At 45.2% G+C, this 18,267-nt stretch overlaps 1 protein-coding gene across 1 annotated transcript in view; it reads left to right on the top strand.

Annotated features, from left to right (window-relative positions):
• LOC133114061 (adhesion G protein-coupled receptor E3-like) overlaps positions 1-17,587 on the top strand; it is a 44,901-nt gene extending 27,314 nt beyond the window's left edge. Inside the window, exons 12-15 of the mRNA XM_061223257.1 lie at positions 2,118-2,277; positions 2,401-2,496; positions 7,620-7,860; positions 17,364-17,587. Of these exons, the coding sequence (XP_061079241.1) occupies positions 2,118-2,277; positions 2,401-2,496; positions 7,620-7,860; positions 17,364-17,587 (721 nt within the window). The remainder of the gene's footprint in view (positions 1-2,117; positions 2,278-2,400; positions 2,497-7,619; positions 7,861-17,363) is intronic.
• The last annotated feature ends 680 nt before the right edge of the window (positions 17,588-18,267 follow it).

The raw sequence follows: 18,267 nt of genomic DNA, 5'->3' as shown, positions 1-18,267 counted from the left end.
ATTGAAAATTTGATTTACGATTCTCGGATTATCTTTTCTACCTTCACCTGTTCGGATTGCCTAACTGTGCTTGGACTTTTGCTTGTGCCCCCAACCACGATTGTGATTATCCCTGCTGTTCCTGTTTGCCAACATTTGACCACTGCCTGTATTACGCTCACAGCCAAAAACCCAAACGCAGACCACAGTATTCCAAAAACATTCCAAAACTTTATTCAGTCCAAGGGTCAAAGCGAAATAATTCAATAGACATCGTGCCAAATCGAGGAGCAAAAGGGAAGTCACAAAAACAGTCCACAGGTCAAAAGCTCTAGATCAGGGAGTAAGACAATTGCACAGACTTAAGGAATGCAGTGATAGTAGAGAACAGGTGTGAACACTGCAGAATTAAGGCAATTGAACAGGGAGGTAGAGCAACAGAGCAGTGCAAGTGTAGCATGGTTAGCTCAGCTACTTCGCTAGTAAGCACGGATGGTGCAGTGAAAGCGAAGGCTGGTAGCAGGTTATCGCGACAACACTCCCCGATGACGTAACCCTCAAATTCAAAAGAAGGTTGTTGCCCTTGGCTAGGGGCGAGTTTGTCTTTAGCTGACTGGTAACGCGTTCGTTCAACAAATATTTGGACAAGTGAGAGGCCGGGGTTCAAATCCCACCTCGGACTCAGGCAATTTCTCACCTGTTACACAGGAATAGGGAGAATGTTAATATGTTAATCAAGTGATTAAACGAATACCGAAAACTAGTGAAACGGGTAGGGAAAGCAAGGGCAGCACTCAGGAAAAGAGAGAGACGAACTAGCAAAGAGAAACTGAAAAGGACAGGTATAAATACACAGGGGAATGAGACAACCTAGGCTGAGCATGGGAGTGAGGGCAGTCTAACAAATAGACATTAGGTGAAATACATTGAAGGGTAATAATACAATAATAAGGGATGCATGAAGACACGGACTGGATTCACATAGGCGCACATGTAATACAAACGGCTCCGGATTTGGGAGTAGACAATTACACAGAGTCCAAGACCATAGTGATAATGGAGAGCAGGTGCAAACACTCCACTGAATAAAGGCAATTTAGAAATAGAACAGTGAGCAGACCTACAGAGCAATGTAGAATATAGAGGTAAAGTTAATCTGTTAGTATACATGATTAAACTGTAATTACCCAATACTAGTGACTGTTAGTTAGTTAGACAAATTAATGTGTTACTATAATTAGTACTGTACAAAAACTATGTTAGTTGGTAATAGTAGATTAGTGCTATCTACAAACGGAGAGAAAGCAGGAAGTAAGAAAAGCGAGACTAAAAAGGAATCATGGGAAACACCCGAATAGTGATTCACACAGGGAAGTGATTCGGCCTCAGAACTACATAAAGACACAGGGCCTGTAGTGGTTAAGGTACATGACGGACCTGCAAGGTCAGTGGTTTGATCCCCGGTGTAGCCACAGTAAGGTCCGCACAGCCATTGGGCCCTTGAGCAAGGCCCTTAACCCTGCATTGGTCCAGGGGAGGATTGTCTCCTGTTTAATCTAATCAACTGTACGTCACTCTGGATAAGAGCGTCTGCCAAGTGCCATTAATGCAATGTAATGTAATAGACAGAATCCAGGATCATATCACTTAGACTTATTGCCATACCTACTACTACTCAGACCTCTTCACAGCAGTGGCCACTGGCCAAGTTCTTATACCTAGATCACTTCTAAGTATGGGGGGCGACATGGCTCAGGCAGTAAGAGCAGTCGTCTGGCAGTCGGAGGGTTGCCGGTTCGATCCCCCGCCCGGGCTGCGTCGAAGTGTCCCTGATCAAGACACCGAACCCCCCAATGCTCCTGACGAGCTGGTTGGTGACTTGCATGGCTGCCAATCGCCGTCGGTGTGTGAGTGTGTGTATGAATGGGTGAATGAGAAGCATCAATTGTACAGCGCTTTGAATAAAGGCGCTATATAAATGCCTACCATTTGGGTGAGAATCTGTGACACTCATACAACATTGAAGACAAATGTCTCACTTCTGTCAGACACACATGCTTTAACAAGCCAAGTGTGTCAATACCTTGTTTTGTAGCTCTGATTTTGAGGTTCAGAGCTCGTCATTGTTTATCTTTCAGGTTGATTATCTTCAAAATTGTTGCCCAGTTTCTCATTTTGGGGTGCACCTGGATCCTGGGATTTTTCCAGAGAACCTCTGTGTTAAAATACCTCTTCGTCATTCTCAACTCACAGCAGGGCACCTTCATCTTCATCGTTCACTGTCTGCTCAACAAAGAGGTGATCAGACCCTCGCCTGCATTGAGACTTAATGTCATGTTTGGTGAAGGGCTTGTTACATAGAGTAAGTGTTATCATATTGACTGATGCTGGACAGTACTGATTGGTCCCTGTGTTGTGCAGGTGCGGGAGGAGTACAGGAGGTGGCTCTCTTGTCTGTGTAGAACCGAAGGGCCTTCAGGAGGCAGACACAAAGAAAATGACATGAAACACTCTGGGGTAAGAATGTCAGCAGAACAAAATTTCTGTCATTTTATAAAATGTTTGGGGTTTGGGCAAGGTTTGACTATTCACCAGCCAAACCAGCTGCTTCACATGTTCCCTTCACGGACAAACCTTTGTCATGTCTGTCCTGACTAAACAATGTAGTAATTGACATGTACTATAAATGTAATACTTTTGGGCATTTACCAGACATTTCTATCTAGTGTGAATTGTTCAGAATATATTTTAATATACAGCTCAATACGTAGGAAAGAGATGCAGGTCAAGTACCTTTATTTTTCGTTAATAAAGTTGTTTTCTTATGTTTTCAAGAATACCGCATCCCAACCCACGGAAGACCTGAACAAGGCAGATCACAGATGAGAAACTGAACAATTACAATTTTGTTTGGTGAAGGGCTTGGTACACAGAAATAGAGTAAAGAAGGTCTCCATTTAGTTATTCAGTAGTACAGGCTGAATTACACATATAGTTGCATATGCTTGAATTGGTAGTTACTCTCATGTAAATACAGTATATATTGCTTTACATGGTTAATAATGCGGTTGAAGTATGTGGCAAGCAGTGCACAGGAGGCCAATTATTGTCAGAGAAAACAAGACGTATGTATGAAATAAATGCTTAATTGCTCTGTGGAGGCATGGGTAGCTAAAACACCTTGTTGTGCTTGTTGTGTGTTTCATTTTCTACTTATGTGTCTCGTGTTGTGCGAGTTTCATACTGTATATTAGACATCCTGGGAAATTTTGTGTCACCCTGGATGACGTGTGGGTTTTCTCGATGGCTTGGTTGAGGATTGTGTCTTCATGGGTTAAGTATCGTAGATGTTAGTTAAAAGCTCATTCTTTAATGTATACCATCTTCATTTATCCCCCATAGGATGTCTAAATTCATCTTGTCCCATTTTGTTGTATTACAATAAACAATGAATGAGAATTATATGAAATATTTAAAGGTGATTTGTGCATAACTACTTTTTTTTAGTAAAGCTAAACTTGGTGTCTTGTTAGTCTACTCTGTTTAATAGCATTTAAACAGAATCACTACCCTTTATTAATGGCGTGTTGCTGTTGCCTCTTGAGTGTGAAAACAGGGTCTTACTCCTTTCTCAAAGGAGCACTGTCCCGTTTTTGTCAGTTGAGCTTATTTGGATTAAATTCTTAAATTATGTGTGTCGGCATTTTTAAAATCACCGTCAGTGTAGCAGTTTCCTAAATATGGGGCCAACTTTTAAGGGCAATTGCGTCCAATGACATCACTGGACGTGTTTGGCTTGAACCAGCAGGTAACGGGCGCTCAAAATCAACCCTTGAGGCGACCACATGACACTCCCACGAAAATACTTTAACATTAGCATACAGATATCACGCAACCTACCTTGGCTAGCCTGAGCGATATGATGGACAGCTCTGACTTCGCCGAGTTACAGGGTGAGCTTTTTGATTTTGACGAAGAAATACAACCTTACAGTTGGTACGTACTGCAGGATGTAGCAAGGGTTCGATCAAAGTTATTATTGGCACTTTATTAGTAAAATGTAAAACATTTCTGATAAAAAAAATGTTTTACAGTGGGGCATGCCCCCTGACCCACCTCAATAAGCTATGGTTCAAAACAAGACAGACGGGCAAAGCAAGAGGCTGAAGTCTAAGACAAAACACTAAGTTGTAACCTAAATCAATGAGGAAATAACACTGGAGAGTATGGTTGGGACACATAAAAATCTGGCAAAATCTGTGGCCCCAATGCTAACTGCATTGACACTTTTGACCAGGGGTACAGTGCAGTCATCTCAGGCTGCATGGCCAGTGCTTGGGACGCCTGTCAAAGTCAGAGCATCTACAAGACTGTCAGGTTTGAGAACTGACGTGGGCTGGAGGATAGTGTGTGATAAGTTGTGTAAGGCACTCTGGATAAGAGCATTTACTAAATGGAATGAATTTGCATTACATTAACAGCTGACACAAGCACAGGGTGTTAAATGACAATTATGTTGAATTGATCTGCTTTTTTACTGAATATAGTAGTATAGTGGGGATGGTTTGTAACCAGAAATGTTTAAAATATTGACCAATGATTTGGAAAATAGTCATCTCATATCACATGAAAAGCATCATAACCCTGTCATCCTTCTTCCACAGATATTGATGTGTGTGTGGATGACCCCAACATCTGTGGTCCCTGTGATGTATGTAGTTCCAAAAGCTATGTGTTATGACTGTCCTAGGTGGCAGTAGTGATACGATGCTCACGTTCACACTTTCACACTTGAGATTGTGAGAAAAAAGCAAGCAAGTGATCCATGTGGTTGCTACTTGATTGTGGTTGCTGCATAACAAGTATCTATGTTTCTCTATTTTAGCGTTAAAGTACAGTAAATAGTAGTGAAGCTACTTAGCTGATGTGGCAGTCTCAATGCTGAGTGCACCAACACTCCTGGGAGTCGCACCTGTATTACATTATTGGCATTTGGCAGACGCTCTTATCCAGAGCGACGTACAACAAAGTGCATATCCATAACCAAGGATAAGTTCGCTGAAAGACCCTAGAGGGAAGTACAATTTGAACTGCTACCTGTACAACAAAGATAAGGACGAGGGCCAATTTTTTTTTAAACAAGAAACAAACAAACAGAGCAAAGTGACCAAAGTTCACTATCAAAACACTGCTTACCTAGCCAACTAAAAAATACCGATACACAAAGCAAGTCACAGAGACAACAATTAAGGTTCACAGGGAGGTAGGGAGGGATGGGGAGAGGTGCTGCTTGAAGAGGTGTGTCTTCAGCTTGCGTTTGAAGGTGGGGAGAGATTCTACAGTTCTGACCTCAACGGGGAGTTCGTTCCACCACCGTGGAGCCAGAACAGACAGCAGTCGTGAGCGTGAGGTGGAGGTTCGGAGAGGGGGAGGTGCCAAGCGGCCTGTGGAGGCTGAACAAAGAGGTCTGGCAGGGGTGTAGGGTCTGATGATTTTTTGTAGATAAGCTGGGGAAGACCCCTTAACTGCTTGGAAGGCTAGCACCAATGTTTTGAATTTGATGCGAGCCATGACAGGCAGCCAGTGGAGGGAAGTAAGCAGGGGGGTGATGTGCGAGTATTTGGGAAGGTTGAAGACCAGAGGAGCTGCTGCATTCTGGATAAGTTGGAGGGGTCTGATGGCGGATGCTGGGAGGCCAGGCAAGAGGGAATTGCAGTAGTCCAGGCGGGACAGAACCATCGCTTGGACCAGGAGCTGGGTCGAGTAGGGGGTGAGAAAGGGGCAGATTCTCCGTATGTTGTATAGGAAGAACCTGCAAGACCGGGTCACCGCTGCAATGTTCTCGGAAAGGGACAGCCTGCTGTCCATCACCACGCCGAGGTTCCTTGCACTGGGTGACGGCGTGAGTGTGGTATCCCCGAGGGAAATGGAGAGATCCAGATGGGGAGAGGTATTAGCAGGGATGAATATCATTTCAGTCTTGCCTGGGTTGAGCTTTAGATGGTGGTTGTCCATCCAGCTCTGGATGTCCCTCAGGCAAGCAGAGATACGGGCTGAAACCTGTGTATCAGACGGCGGGAACGAGACGAAGAGTTGGGTATCGTCCGCGTAGCAGTGATAGGATAGCCCATGGGCAGTGATCACAGGGCCAAGGGAGCGAGTGTAAAGAGAAAAAAGAAGCGGGCCTAGGACTGAACCCTGGGGAACTCCCGTGGCGAGGGGCCGAGGTGTCGATACCGAACCAGCCCAGGCAACCTGGAAGGAGCGACCAGAGAGGTAGGACTCAATCCAGTCCAGGGCTGTGCCACAGATGCCCGTTGCTGACAGGGCAGACAGGAGGATGGAGTGATCCACAGTGTCGAAGGCAGCAGAGAGATCTAGAAGAATGAGGACAGAGGAGAGGGAGGCTGCTCGTGCGGCATGGAGTGACTCACTGACGGATAGGAGCGCAGTCTCTGTCGAGTGGCCCGATCTGAAGCCAGACTGATGGGGGTCTAGCAGGTTGTTGTTAGAAAAGAAAGAAGAAAGTTGAGTAGAAGCGGCTCGTTCTATAGTTTTAGAAAGGAAAGGAAGAAGAGATACCGGGCGATAGTTCTGGATGATGGATCCAGAGTAGGCTTTTTTAGCAGCGGAGTGATGTGGGCCCTCTTGGAGGATGCCGGAAAACAGCCGGAAGACAGGGAGGAGTTGACAAAGCATCGAGTGTATGTATGCCCAAGCATACAGTGTGTGTATGTATGACCAAGCATACAGTGTAAACTCAGGCTCCATGCCCAATAAAATCTCTGGCTCCATGCCCAGCACCTCAAACCCCTGTGAAGGTCAGACCATCCCAAATACATTGGCTAACCCACATCAGGATTGAGAATGGACGGGATGAGTGATGTCTTGTGTATTGCAGATTTGGATGAGTGTGGTGCCAACTCTTGCCTCTCTGAACCCTCCAGAGGTAAGTTGGTAACTGAAGAAAAACTGACTGTGGGAAGGGCAATACATGATAGATACAGATACAGAAGGTCATTATTTCCTCCTTCTCAGGGCCAATCACTTGAGATGTTCTTGCTCAGCAACACCAACAAGGATTTGGAGGACAACCCTGATATTGTTCTACCTGAAAAGGTTTGTCCTGGAAGCTAAGATCCTGACTTGAGTACTGTGTATTCGCATTTGAGTGAATGGACATGGTTAGGTTGGGCATGTGGTTTTGCATGACTAATCTGTTCATTTAGCGACAAAGATTGGAAGCAAAACATCTAAAGGCCCATGACTAGTCAGAGTACAATGATGGACTTCAGGGGATGTGACATTTTAAGCTCTTGGCAGTACCTGCTAGGAATAAAATAACCAGGTATGGTTCTACTTGTATTGCTCCAAGTGTGTGCAGGCAGGTGTTCTAGTGTAGCTTCATAAACCAAGGCTGGGGATTCCAAATGGTTTTGGGAGAAATTATGGAGTAAAATCAGTACAAAAAGATTTCTACATTTTGACATGCATAGTTTTTCAGCTGTGTGCATTATGAATGTTTAGATTCTTTATGGATCTAGGCACATACTGTATACTGCAGTAAGTGCTGGGACAAAAGTTGAATGACACAGACTGTTTTACTCTAACTTACTCTGCCTTTTCTTTGACTCCCACAGACAGTGACTAGTTTCCTGAGCATTGCCATGTCTGTTGTACACATGCCCCCTGCGGAGGGAAAGAATGCAGATGTAAGCAGCATCCTCCTGAAAATCACAGAGGGGCTGGTGGAGCCCACTAAGACCCAGACTAACAAATCTATGAAGACACCAACCATGGGTAACACAATGGACAGGAGTCAGTGGCTAGTTACAGCGGCCTGTAGCATCGTGGTTAAGACGCATGACTGGAACCCGCAAGGTCGGTGGTTCGATCCCCGGTGTAGCCCCAGTACACAGCCATTGGGCCCTTGAGCAAGGCCCTGCATTGCTCCAGGGGAGGATTGTCTCCTGCTTAGACAGTACATCGCTCTGGATAAGAGTGTCTGCCAAATGCCATTAATGCAATATAATGTAATGTAATGTAGTGAAATGATTTTTTTTAAAAAAGATCAAAAGCTCCTCCTAATTTATGGATGTTCCATAGAAATTTAGAGACACAAACCTGAAGGTTATGGTCAGCAAAACGAGATATAACCCTGGGAGTTGCAAGATTAATTATACAGCAGTACTACACTGGCTGAAATTCATGTGATGATCACAACTCAAGCAGCTGAGACCAGTGCTAAGCTTGAGGCTCTTGCTTTAAAGCTAGCATACTATTGTCTATCGCAGACCATGAAGAGCGAGCCGATTCGCTCCTGCAGCAGCTCGAGTCACTTAGAGAGGGGACGAAGTTCAGGGACGAAGTCGACGCCAAAACATCCGCATTGTTGGTCTACCTGAATCATCCGAGGGCCCCCGACCGACCAAATTCTTCCCCCGTTTCCTGGTGGCCGTCTTGGGGTCTGAGGTATTCCTGTCTCCCCCCGAATTAGACCGTGCACACCGGAGCCTAGCTCCTAAGCGCGCCCAGTGGAGCCGGCCGAGACCCGTCATTCTCTGTTTTCACCGTTTCCAAGCAAAGGAACTGGTAATACGTGAAGCTTGCAAACACAGGGGAGTTTACAACGGTCATAAGATCCGTTTTTACGAAGATTACAGTCCTGCGGTACAGAAGCTGCGCTCAGAGTTTCATGGAGCTATGGCAGTTTTGTATCGGCTAGGCTACGTGTCCCTCTGCCTGATGAGCTAAGAAGTGGCTCCCGACTGCGACAGCGGTTGAGGAGTTTGTCCGGGGTTTGCAGAGCCCGGCCGCAGATCCATAAGCTGAGCATCCTGATTATATTGACTTTTCTCGTTATGTTAGGTGGGATCCTAAGGGCCCTGGATAGCTGGGGTTTTTTTTACGTAGACTGCAGTTGTCTTCTCTTTTTCTCTCATTCGAGGTTTTTAACAAAAAGGTTCAATTTACAATTCCTGCTAATTGTAAGCAAGTAGGAGCGGGTGGAAAGAAATAAGAAATAGCAAGATGCTAGTGTGCCGTTTGTTGTGTGTGTTTCATGTTAGCAACAACTTGACAAATAGTTACTTTTTTATTATGTTCTGTTTTCACTTATGGGGTTTTATGTTTTTGATTACTATGTCTTGTTTTGTCAGATTTACCACACTTAGCTTGGTCAGATACCACACGGTCCATTTTTTTGGATGGCATATGGAGGATGCTGGTCATGGGGGCCTTGAGGTTCACAAGTTGGAATGTTAATGGGTTGAAGTCACCTGTGAAACGCAATCAGATTCTGCAACATCTGAATAGCTTAAACACCAAGATTGCCTTTTTACAAGAAACCCGCCTTAAGTCATCAGACCACCTCAAACATTGCAGGGGGTGGGTAGGCCAGATTCACCACTCTTCATTCTCAAGTAATGCCAGAGGGGTTGCAATCCATGTCCATAAATCAGTACCACTCTCCGTGACTGATATCATTTCAGACCCAAATGGGTGCTTTTGTTATTGTTACAGGGAACATATGTGGCAGCAACCTAACTTTGGCGAATGTGTACGGTCCAAACTATGATAACGAGAATTTTTTAAAGAATTTCCTTTTCTCCCTCCCCAACCTAAACTCCTTCCAGTTGGTTCTGGGGGGTGATTTTAACTGCTGGACCCCCTACTCGACCGCTCATCAAATAGACCCTCCCCCCTTTCTAAATCATCGAAAGTCATCAGATCGTTTATGGAGCGATAGGCAATCTCTAACGTCTGGCGTTTTTTTAACCCAAGCTCCAAACAGTTTTTGTTTTTTTTCTCATGTCCATAGAACCTTCTCCCGAATAGACCTATTCCTTGTTGATAATAAACTGCTGTCCTCTGTCAGTTCAGGTTCGTATGGCCTCATAGTAATCTCTGACCACGCAACGGTTATAGTCGATATTTCCCTTCCCGGTAGGTCACTGTCACAAACCTCCTGGCGCTTTAATCCGACACTACTAACCAACCCTGATTTATTAAAACAACTGGGAATTGCATTGACTGTGTCTGCGGCAATAACCTGGGAGGCATGCAAAGCCTACCTACTTGGAGAAATTATATCTTTTTCAGCCTACAGAGAAAGGTTGCCAATGAGGGGCATATCCGTCTCTCCAGGGAACTGTCGGAGCTACAGTTGCGGTGTGCAGACTCACCTGATGTAGACCTCTCTAAAGAACTTGTCACATTTCAGGTCTGTCTTGCCATGTTTTATGTTTATTCATTTTGTCTTAGTCACGTATTGTCTTATCATGTATTATGTTAGTCTAGGTTCGTCATGTTGTTTAGTTTGTTTCTTGTTCTTGTTCTTGTTGTTGGGTTTTGGGTTCTTGTTGTTGATTTATTTTCTTGTCATGTCTAGTTATGTTTAGTTACGATTATTTTACCTTGTTATGTTGAGTGGTTATCGTCTTAGTTCGTTTAGTGTTATGTTTTGATTTATGTTTATTGTTACGCAGATTGGTCATTGTTTAAACATACACTTTTACATGTCTTTCCGCAAACCATGCGTTCCGGCTTTCTCTCTCTCTCTTTCTGTCATTCACACCCTAATTGTTTCTATTTGTCTATTTACTAAAACTACTAACCCTAGATCAGGATTGGGTAAAACTAACAAACTACACATGATTAGGTTTATTACTAACGATTACTAATTACCTTGTTAAACTTGTCATCCATCACACCTGTTTTCCATTCCCTTGCTGCTCTCTAACTAATTGTCTACACCGGTCTACACCTGCATTTATAGCCCAGTCGCACTTCTGTTCTTCGCGAAATTGTCTGCCTCTTGTACGTCAAATCAACTCTTGAGCATTACTGTCATTGATTACATGTTAAGATCCAAGCCTGTTTACCGACCATTGATTATTGATTTCTGTTTCGTTGACCATCATTTGTTTTTGACCACGTCCTCGCCTACCGTTTTTGTACCTTTGCCTCGCTGATTGTTTTATGGTTCCGACTTCTGCATCGCCCTCGACTACGACCCTGCCTGCCGTCCACCTGTACTTCTACCCCGCTGACAGCTCTCCTACTACCGGACCTCCCTGCACGTCTACCGACTACGAGTTCGCCTCTTCCCTTGGCACCGTGCTTTTTGTTTGTTTATTGTTAGTTTGGCTGGATCTACGTGTATGGACTTTGCTTGTTTTGACTACGCCCCTGGGATTTGTCCCGAATAAAGCCCTGACGGGATTTTATCTAACTATTGTTTCTGAGTCGTGCATTTTGGGTCCAACCCCCACGCACCCGTCTCAGAACTACTAATAAAAAATGTTGAATTAGACATACTGACTGCTAATGAGGCTACAGAGGCACTGTTAAGAATGCGTCATAATTATTATGAATTTCGAGACAAGCCAAGCAAATTACTCGCCCATCGAATTTGACAAGCCTCCTCATCAAGACACATAACTCAAATAAACACCGGCGACAGCCGAGGGATGTTTTTTGGACCCTCAAACCATTAATAAACAGTTCCAGGACTTTTATGCCTTGTTATACACTTCTGAATGTTCACCAGATGAAACGCACCTTGACAACTTCTTTGGGTCCCTGAATAGTCCCTGAAATTTTAATCTTGGTTAGGTTGCCCTTTTACAGTAGGAGAGGTGAAAAGTGCTTTAATGTCCATGCAGAAAGGGAAGAGCCCAGGCCCAGACGGCTTTCCCTCCCAATTTCTAAAAACTTTTGCTGACATTACATTACATTATTGGCATTTGGCAGATGCTCTTATCCAGAGCAACATACAGTTGATTAGACTAAGCAGGAGACAATCCTCCCCTGGAGCAATGCAGGGTTAAGGGCCTTGCTCAAGGGCCCAATGGCAGATTATGCCCTTTGATACTAAGCATGTTCAATTAATCTCTACAGTCTGGTATACTCCCTCTTACACTACGCCAGGCTGATCCAGTGTTTCTCTTATTCTGAAAAAGGATAAAGATCCCCTCTCCTGTAGCAGTTTTCGCGTTACTTTGTGCGGATGTTAAGCTTCTGGCCAAGATGCTGGCGAAACAGTTTGAGTCTATCCTGCCAAATATTATCTCCACAGACCAAACCATTTTCGTTAAGGATAGGCACTTTTTCCACAACATTAGGCGGCTACTCAATATACTATACTCCGCCCGTCCTCCGTCACCTCCGTGCACTGGTTATCTCAATGGATGCCGAGAAGGCATTTGACCGGGTGGAATGGCTCTATTTGCTTTATCCGCGAAAAAGATTTGGGTTTGGCAATAATATTATTTAATGGATCCAACTTTTATATACATCCCCACTCGCACAGTCCGCACAAACAATAATTACTCCGATTACTTCCCCCTTGAACGGAGGACTCGGCAGGGCTGTCCCCTATCGCCGTTGCTGTTTGCCATTGCTATTGAGCCTCTAGCGATCGCCCTTTGGGCTAGCCAGATGATGGGCATCTCGGCAGGCGTGGTGATGGACAGCAGACTGTCCCTCTCCGATAACATTGCGGCGGTGACCCGGTCTTGCAGGTTCTTCCTATACAACATACGGAGAATCCGCCCCTTTCTCACCCCCTACTCGACCCAGCTCCTGGTCCAAGCGATGGTTCTATCCCGCCTGGACTACTGCAATTCCCTCTTGGCTGGCCCAGCGTCCACCATCAGACCCCTCCAACTTATCCAGAATGCAGCAGCTCGTCTGGTCTTCAACCTTCCCAAATACTCACACGTCACCCCCCTGCTTACTTCCCTCCACTGGCTGCCTGTCATGGCTCGCATCAAATTCAAAAAATTGGTGCCAGCCTTCCAAGCAGTTAAGGGGTCTTCCCCAGCTTATCTACAAAAAATCATCAGACCCTACACCCCTGCCAGACCTCTTCGTTCAGCCTCCACAGGCCGCTTGGCACCTCCCCCTCTCCGAACCTCCACGCTCACGACTACTGTCTGTTCTGGCTCTACGGTGGTGGAACGAACTCCCCGTTGAGGTCAGAACTGTAGAATCTTTCCCCACCTTCAAACGCAAGCTGAAGACACACCTCTTCAAGCAGCACCTCTCCCCATCCCTCCCTACCTCCCTGTGAACCTTAATTGTTGTCTCTGTGACTTGCTTTGTGTATCGGTATTTTTAGTTGGCTAGGTAAGCAGTGTTTGGATAGTTAACTTTGGTCACTTTTGCTCTGTTTGTTTCTTTGTTGAAAAAAATAAATAAAAAATTAGCCCTCGTCCTTAACTTTGTTGTACAGGGAGCAGTTGAAATTGTACTTCCCTCTAGGGTCTTTCAGCGAACTTATCCCTGGTTATGGGTATGCACTTTGTTGTATGTCGCTCTGGATAAGAGCGTCTGCCAAATGCCAATAATGTAATGTAATGTAATGTAATGCATCTCAAGGGGAAGTCTCGAGAACAAGCTGTCCCTGTACGCTGACGACCTCCTGCTGTATATATCCAACCCAGACAGATCTATTCCTCCAGTGTTGGCCTTGTTAGGGGAATTTGGTCAGATTTCAGGCTATAAGTTGAACTCTAACAAAAGTGAACTCATGCCCATTAATGCTACAGCTGTAGCCTACCCCCTTTCGAAATTGCCCTTTAAGACATCCCAGGAACATTATTACCTCGGTTGACATTCGCCCTTCACCTCTGATTGGCTTATTTGGTGTCTTCCCACTTCCCACTTTGTTGGTTTTGTGGCCTTCCTTACACTGCTAGCTAGGCGAGCCATCCTGATGCGTTTGAAGGGCCCCTATCCGCCATCCCATTCACTTCTTATTTTTTTTTTATATTGTTTATTTATTTCCTATTGATTGATGTGGGCTTGGGAGGGGAGGGAGGGATTTGGGTGGGGTGAGGGATTTCCTGTTGTATTGTTTTGAATGTGTTCAAGAAAATGTAATAAATAAATAAAAAGATTTTTCTTTATAGTTAGTTTCCTGATACAATTCATTGACTAAATATGTTGTTACTGTATCTGTATTGTTAATGTAGTACCTGTGAACATTAAATGGAACACTTTTTATAAAGAAAACAGTTACACTAAAAAATAAAAATACACCACTTTCTCTGACCTAATCAGCCCCAAATGCTTCTTCTACAGAAATATCTAATTGACTCTAGTGCTTGAAAGCGATGCATGTATATTTCCCCCTATAGAGATTAGTGCAGTGGCCATTGGACCAGAGGGGAATATGACTGAGATGCCTGCGATAGTTGCCATGGGAAACATGATGGCAGTCAATCTTGCAGCTGTTGCTAAAAACAACAATGGTAAGAGCTGAAGGCCAGTAAGGATTATATGCCAGGATCTGCTTCTGCAATGGGATAGAGAAGCTCCTGAGTCCCAGTTTCTTCGAGAGTGAAAATGTCACGATATATTCTGACATCATCACCGCCACACTGCCTAAGATGAAACACAAGGAGCTTCACTGTGTTTCACAAGAAGGTATGGAACTGGGCCTGTCACTATATAGGAGCTTTTGATCTTTTAAAGCATTTAATGATATGACTCAAACTTTTATGCTGTTTTACACACTCCTCTGACATGCTGTTTTGCTCTGTCCCTCTCTTGTCTTGATCAGTAGGCTGGCCTGGTTACCTGTGTGTTCTGGCAGGAACAGGGGGAGGAGACTCGCTGGTCAGTGGATGGGTGCACAGCCGCCTTCCCCAATGAGAAACACACAGTATGCAACTGTACCCACCTCTCCACCTTTGCCCTGCTTCTGCAGACAGAGGAACATGTAGGGTGTACCTCTGTACCATCTGTCCATTAACACTATTCTCTCAAACCTCCTAAATCCAACATTTTTCTAGCATGTCAGCCCGCAGTCAACCAATCATGTTACTAACTAGAACAGGCAAAGTCTCTTAACCCTCTGAGTGCATATCACATCAAGCTATGTGCGATAGGACGTGATGAAGTCTTTCAAGAGTGTTGGACGGAGCCGGTCACGGACAGGCCAACACTCAGGGATGGGAAACTGGACTTCTGGCATTCCTGGAAGAGAACAAGCTGGCGGGGTGACGGCTGCATCCATCTGTTGCCATTCCAGCCTGATAGGAGGTGCTGGAATACCGGCCTCAAAGTCTCTCCTCAATCTACGGTTGGGCCGTGCTGTTTGGTCGCCTGCAGGGGGCTTAACCAAAAGCAAGTAATCTTGTAATGGCGATGTGGCCTGTGGGTCCTCACTCAGAGACCAGAATGGGCTCTGTGTGCCTTTTCCTACTGCTCCTTCATTTTCTGCTGTTGTCTCCTAACTGCTGCCCCAGCGTTCACCTCCCTGGGTGACAGCTGTGCTGGCCGCAATCTGCCCAGGGGAATCTGTCCCGGCCCACCATCAGTGACGCTGGAGATACCCCAGTGGTGGAGTGTGGCATTGCCCTGTAGTGCAACAAGAACAGGGTTTGCAGCAACGCAGACTGGATAGTACAACCTTTAAGATCTGGTTGAAACGTTCCACGCCACCAATGGCCTGTGGATGGTAGAATGCTGTCTTGATGTGCCCGACCTCACAGGTCTCCAAGAAAGGGACTCAACTCCATGGGGGTGAACTGTGGCCCATTGTCAGTTGTGATGGCTTTGAGGAGCCCCCCAATGACTGAAAATCTTTTTGGGGAAGTCTCTACAAGCTTTGCACACCTTGTAGAGTTATCCTCTCTGACAGATCCTCTCTGTCAGATTGGATGGGAAGTGTCTGTGAACTTCAGGTCTCTCCACAGATGTTCTATGGCAGTGGTTCGGCCATAAAGGCCTGATTGAGTGCTGCTGAGATGCTCGTCCTTCCGGCAGGTTTTGCCATCTCTGCAGAGGACCTCTGTACCATCTGTCCATTAACACTATTCTCTCAAACCTCCTAAATCCAACATTTTTCTAGCATGTCAGCCCGCAGTCAACCAATCATGTTACTAACTAGAACAGGCAAAGTCTCTTAACCCTCTGAGTGCATATCACATCAAGCTATGTGCGATAGGACGTGATGAAGTCTTTCAAGAGTGTTGGACGGAGCCGGTCACGGACAGGCCAACACTCAGGGATGGGAAACTGGACTTCTGGCATTCCTGGAAGAGAACAAGCTAGCGGGGTGACGGCTGCATCCATCTGTTGCCATTCCAGCCTGATAGGAGGTGCTGGAATACCGGCCTCAAAGTCTCTCCTCAATCTACGGTTGGGCCGTGCTGTTTGGTCGCCTGCAGGGGGCTTAACCAAAAGCAAGTAATCTTGTAATGGCGATGTGGCCTGTGGGTCCTCACTCAGAGACCAGAATGGGCTCTGTGTGCCTTTTCCTACTGCTCCTTCATTTTCTGCTGTTGTCTCCTAACTGCTGCCCCAGCGTTCACCTCCCTGGGTGACAGCTGTGCTGGCCGCAATCTGCCCAGGGGAATCTGTCCCGGCCCACCATCAGTGACGCTGGAGATACCCCAGTGGTGGAGTGTGGCATTGCCCTGTAGTGCAACAAGAACAGGGTTTGCAGCAACGCAGACTGGATAGTACAACCTTTAAGATCTGGTTGAAACGTTCCACGCCACCAATGGCCTGTGGATGGTAGAATGCTGTCTTGATGTGCCCGACCTCACAGGTCTCCAAGAAAGGGACTCAACTCCATGGGGGTGAACTGTGGCCCATTGTCAGTTGTGATGGCTTTGAGGAGCCCCCCAATGACTGAAAATCTTTTTGGGGAAGTCTCTACAAGCTTTGCACACCTTGTAGAGTTATCCTCTCTGACAGATCCTCTCTGTCAGATTGGATGGGAAGTGTCTGTGAACTTCAGGTCTCTCCACAGATGTTCTATGGCAGTGGTTCGGCCATAAAGGCCTGATTGAGTGCTGCTGAGATGCTCGTCCTTCCGGCAGGTTTTGCCATCTCTGCAGAGGACCTCTGAAGCTCTACAGTGACTGTGGGGTTCTTGGTCACCTCCGTGACCAAGGCCCTTCTTGCCCGGTTACTAAGTTTGGCCGCACGGCCAACTCTAGGAAGAGTCCCTGTGGTTCTAATCTTCTTCCATTTGACAATTATTGAGGCCACTGTGCTCATGGAAACACTCAAAGCTTTAGAAATGGTTTTATATCCTTGCCCTGATCTATGCCTTGCCACAATTTTATCATAGAGAGGTTTACAGAGAGTTCCTTGGTCTTCGTGGCTTGGTTTTTGTAAAGCAAACAGGACTACAATTTGTGCCACAGCAAAAGGTCTGAATACTTATGTAAATGAGAGATTTCAGGTTTTGATCTTTAATAAATTAGCAAAGATTTATTGGTAAAAATGGCAATCAATTTAATCTACAATACAATAAAGTGTGCAAAAAAGTGAAGGGGTCTGAATACTTTCTGTAGCCACTGTATGGCACTGTATGGTAGCGTGCTGATCTGCTATCTGTTGTGAACATATGGCTCCCCCAGGTGGCGTGTGCAGTCATCCTGTCTTCCTGTCCAGCTTTGTGTGGATGCTGCTGGAAACTCTGCAGCTCTTCCTGCTGGTCAGGAGCCTGTCCAAAGTGCAGGCCATCCAGAAGGAGGGGCTGAGGGCACTGTACCTCCTGCTGATTGGCTACGGAGCTCCCCTGGTGGTGGTGGGAGTGTCTGCAGCAGTGTATTCAGAGGGCTATGGCAGCAAAGACATGTGAGTTTCTTTCACTTGTATTTTCTCTCTGCACAACACCATGGATCTTCATGAATAAAATTAAAATGGAGTGAGAATGCACGAGAAATTTTCCATTTCAGGTGCTGGTTGAGCAAAGATGGATGGATGGAGTGGAGTTTCATTGGTCCAGTGTGTACTATTCTCACAGTAGGTCATCTTATGCACTGAAAAATATGCTTTGTCTTGAGTTTACATGAACATACAGTGGGGTCCAGTGGTCTGACACTACTTGTGAAAATATTTCTATTTTGCATTATTTTCTAATTTAATACAAACTTTTAAATTACTAATTATATTATCAGCGTAATAATTTGAGTGAAAAGTGGAATCTTTGAAAAAATAAAATTCATTTCAGAATTTCTTAATATTTGGTATGTCCACCTTTTGCTTTAATGGCAATGTGCACTCAACATGGACTCCACAAATGTGTACAAAACCTGATGATTCATGTTATCCCAGCATTATTTGACAATGTTCTAAAGAGCATCTTGTGATGTTACTGAATGCTTGGCTTTTGTCAGTCTTCAAGTGCCCCCATAAATTTTCAATGGGGTTGTCAGGTGATTGTGGATTGTCCAGCACTCCTTGCTCTTCTTTGGACTTCGAGTAGTTCTTCCACAGCTTTGAAGTAACTTTCATTTGTTTAAATTTTTTCAAAATCCA

The sequence above is a fragment of the Conger conger genome, chromosome 16 (genome assembly GCF_963514075.1).
Source record: "Conger conger chromosome 16, fConCon1.1, whole genome shotgun sequence".
In the NCBI taxonomy this organism is placed as follows: domain Eukaryota; kingdom Metazoa; phylum Chordata; class Actinopteri; order Anguilliformes; family Congridae; genus Conger; species Conger conger.
This window is presented reverse-complemented; position numbering and strand designations above follow the sequence as displayed.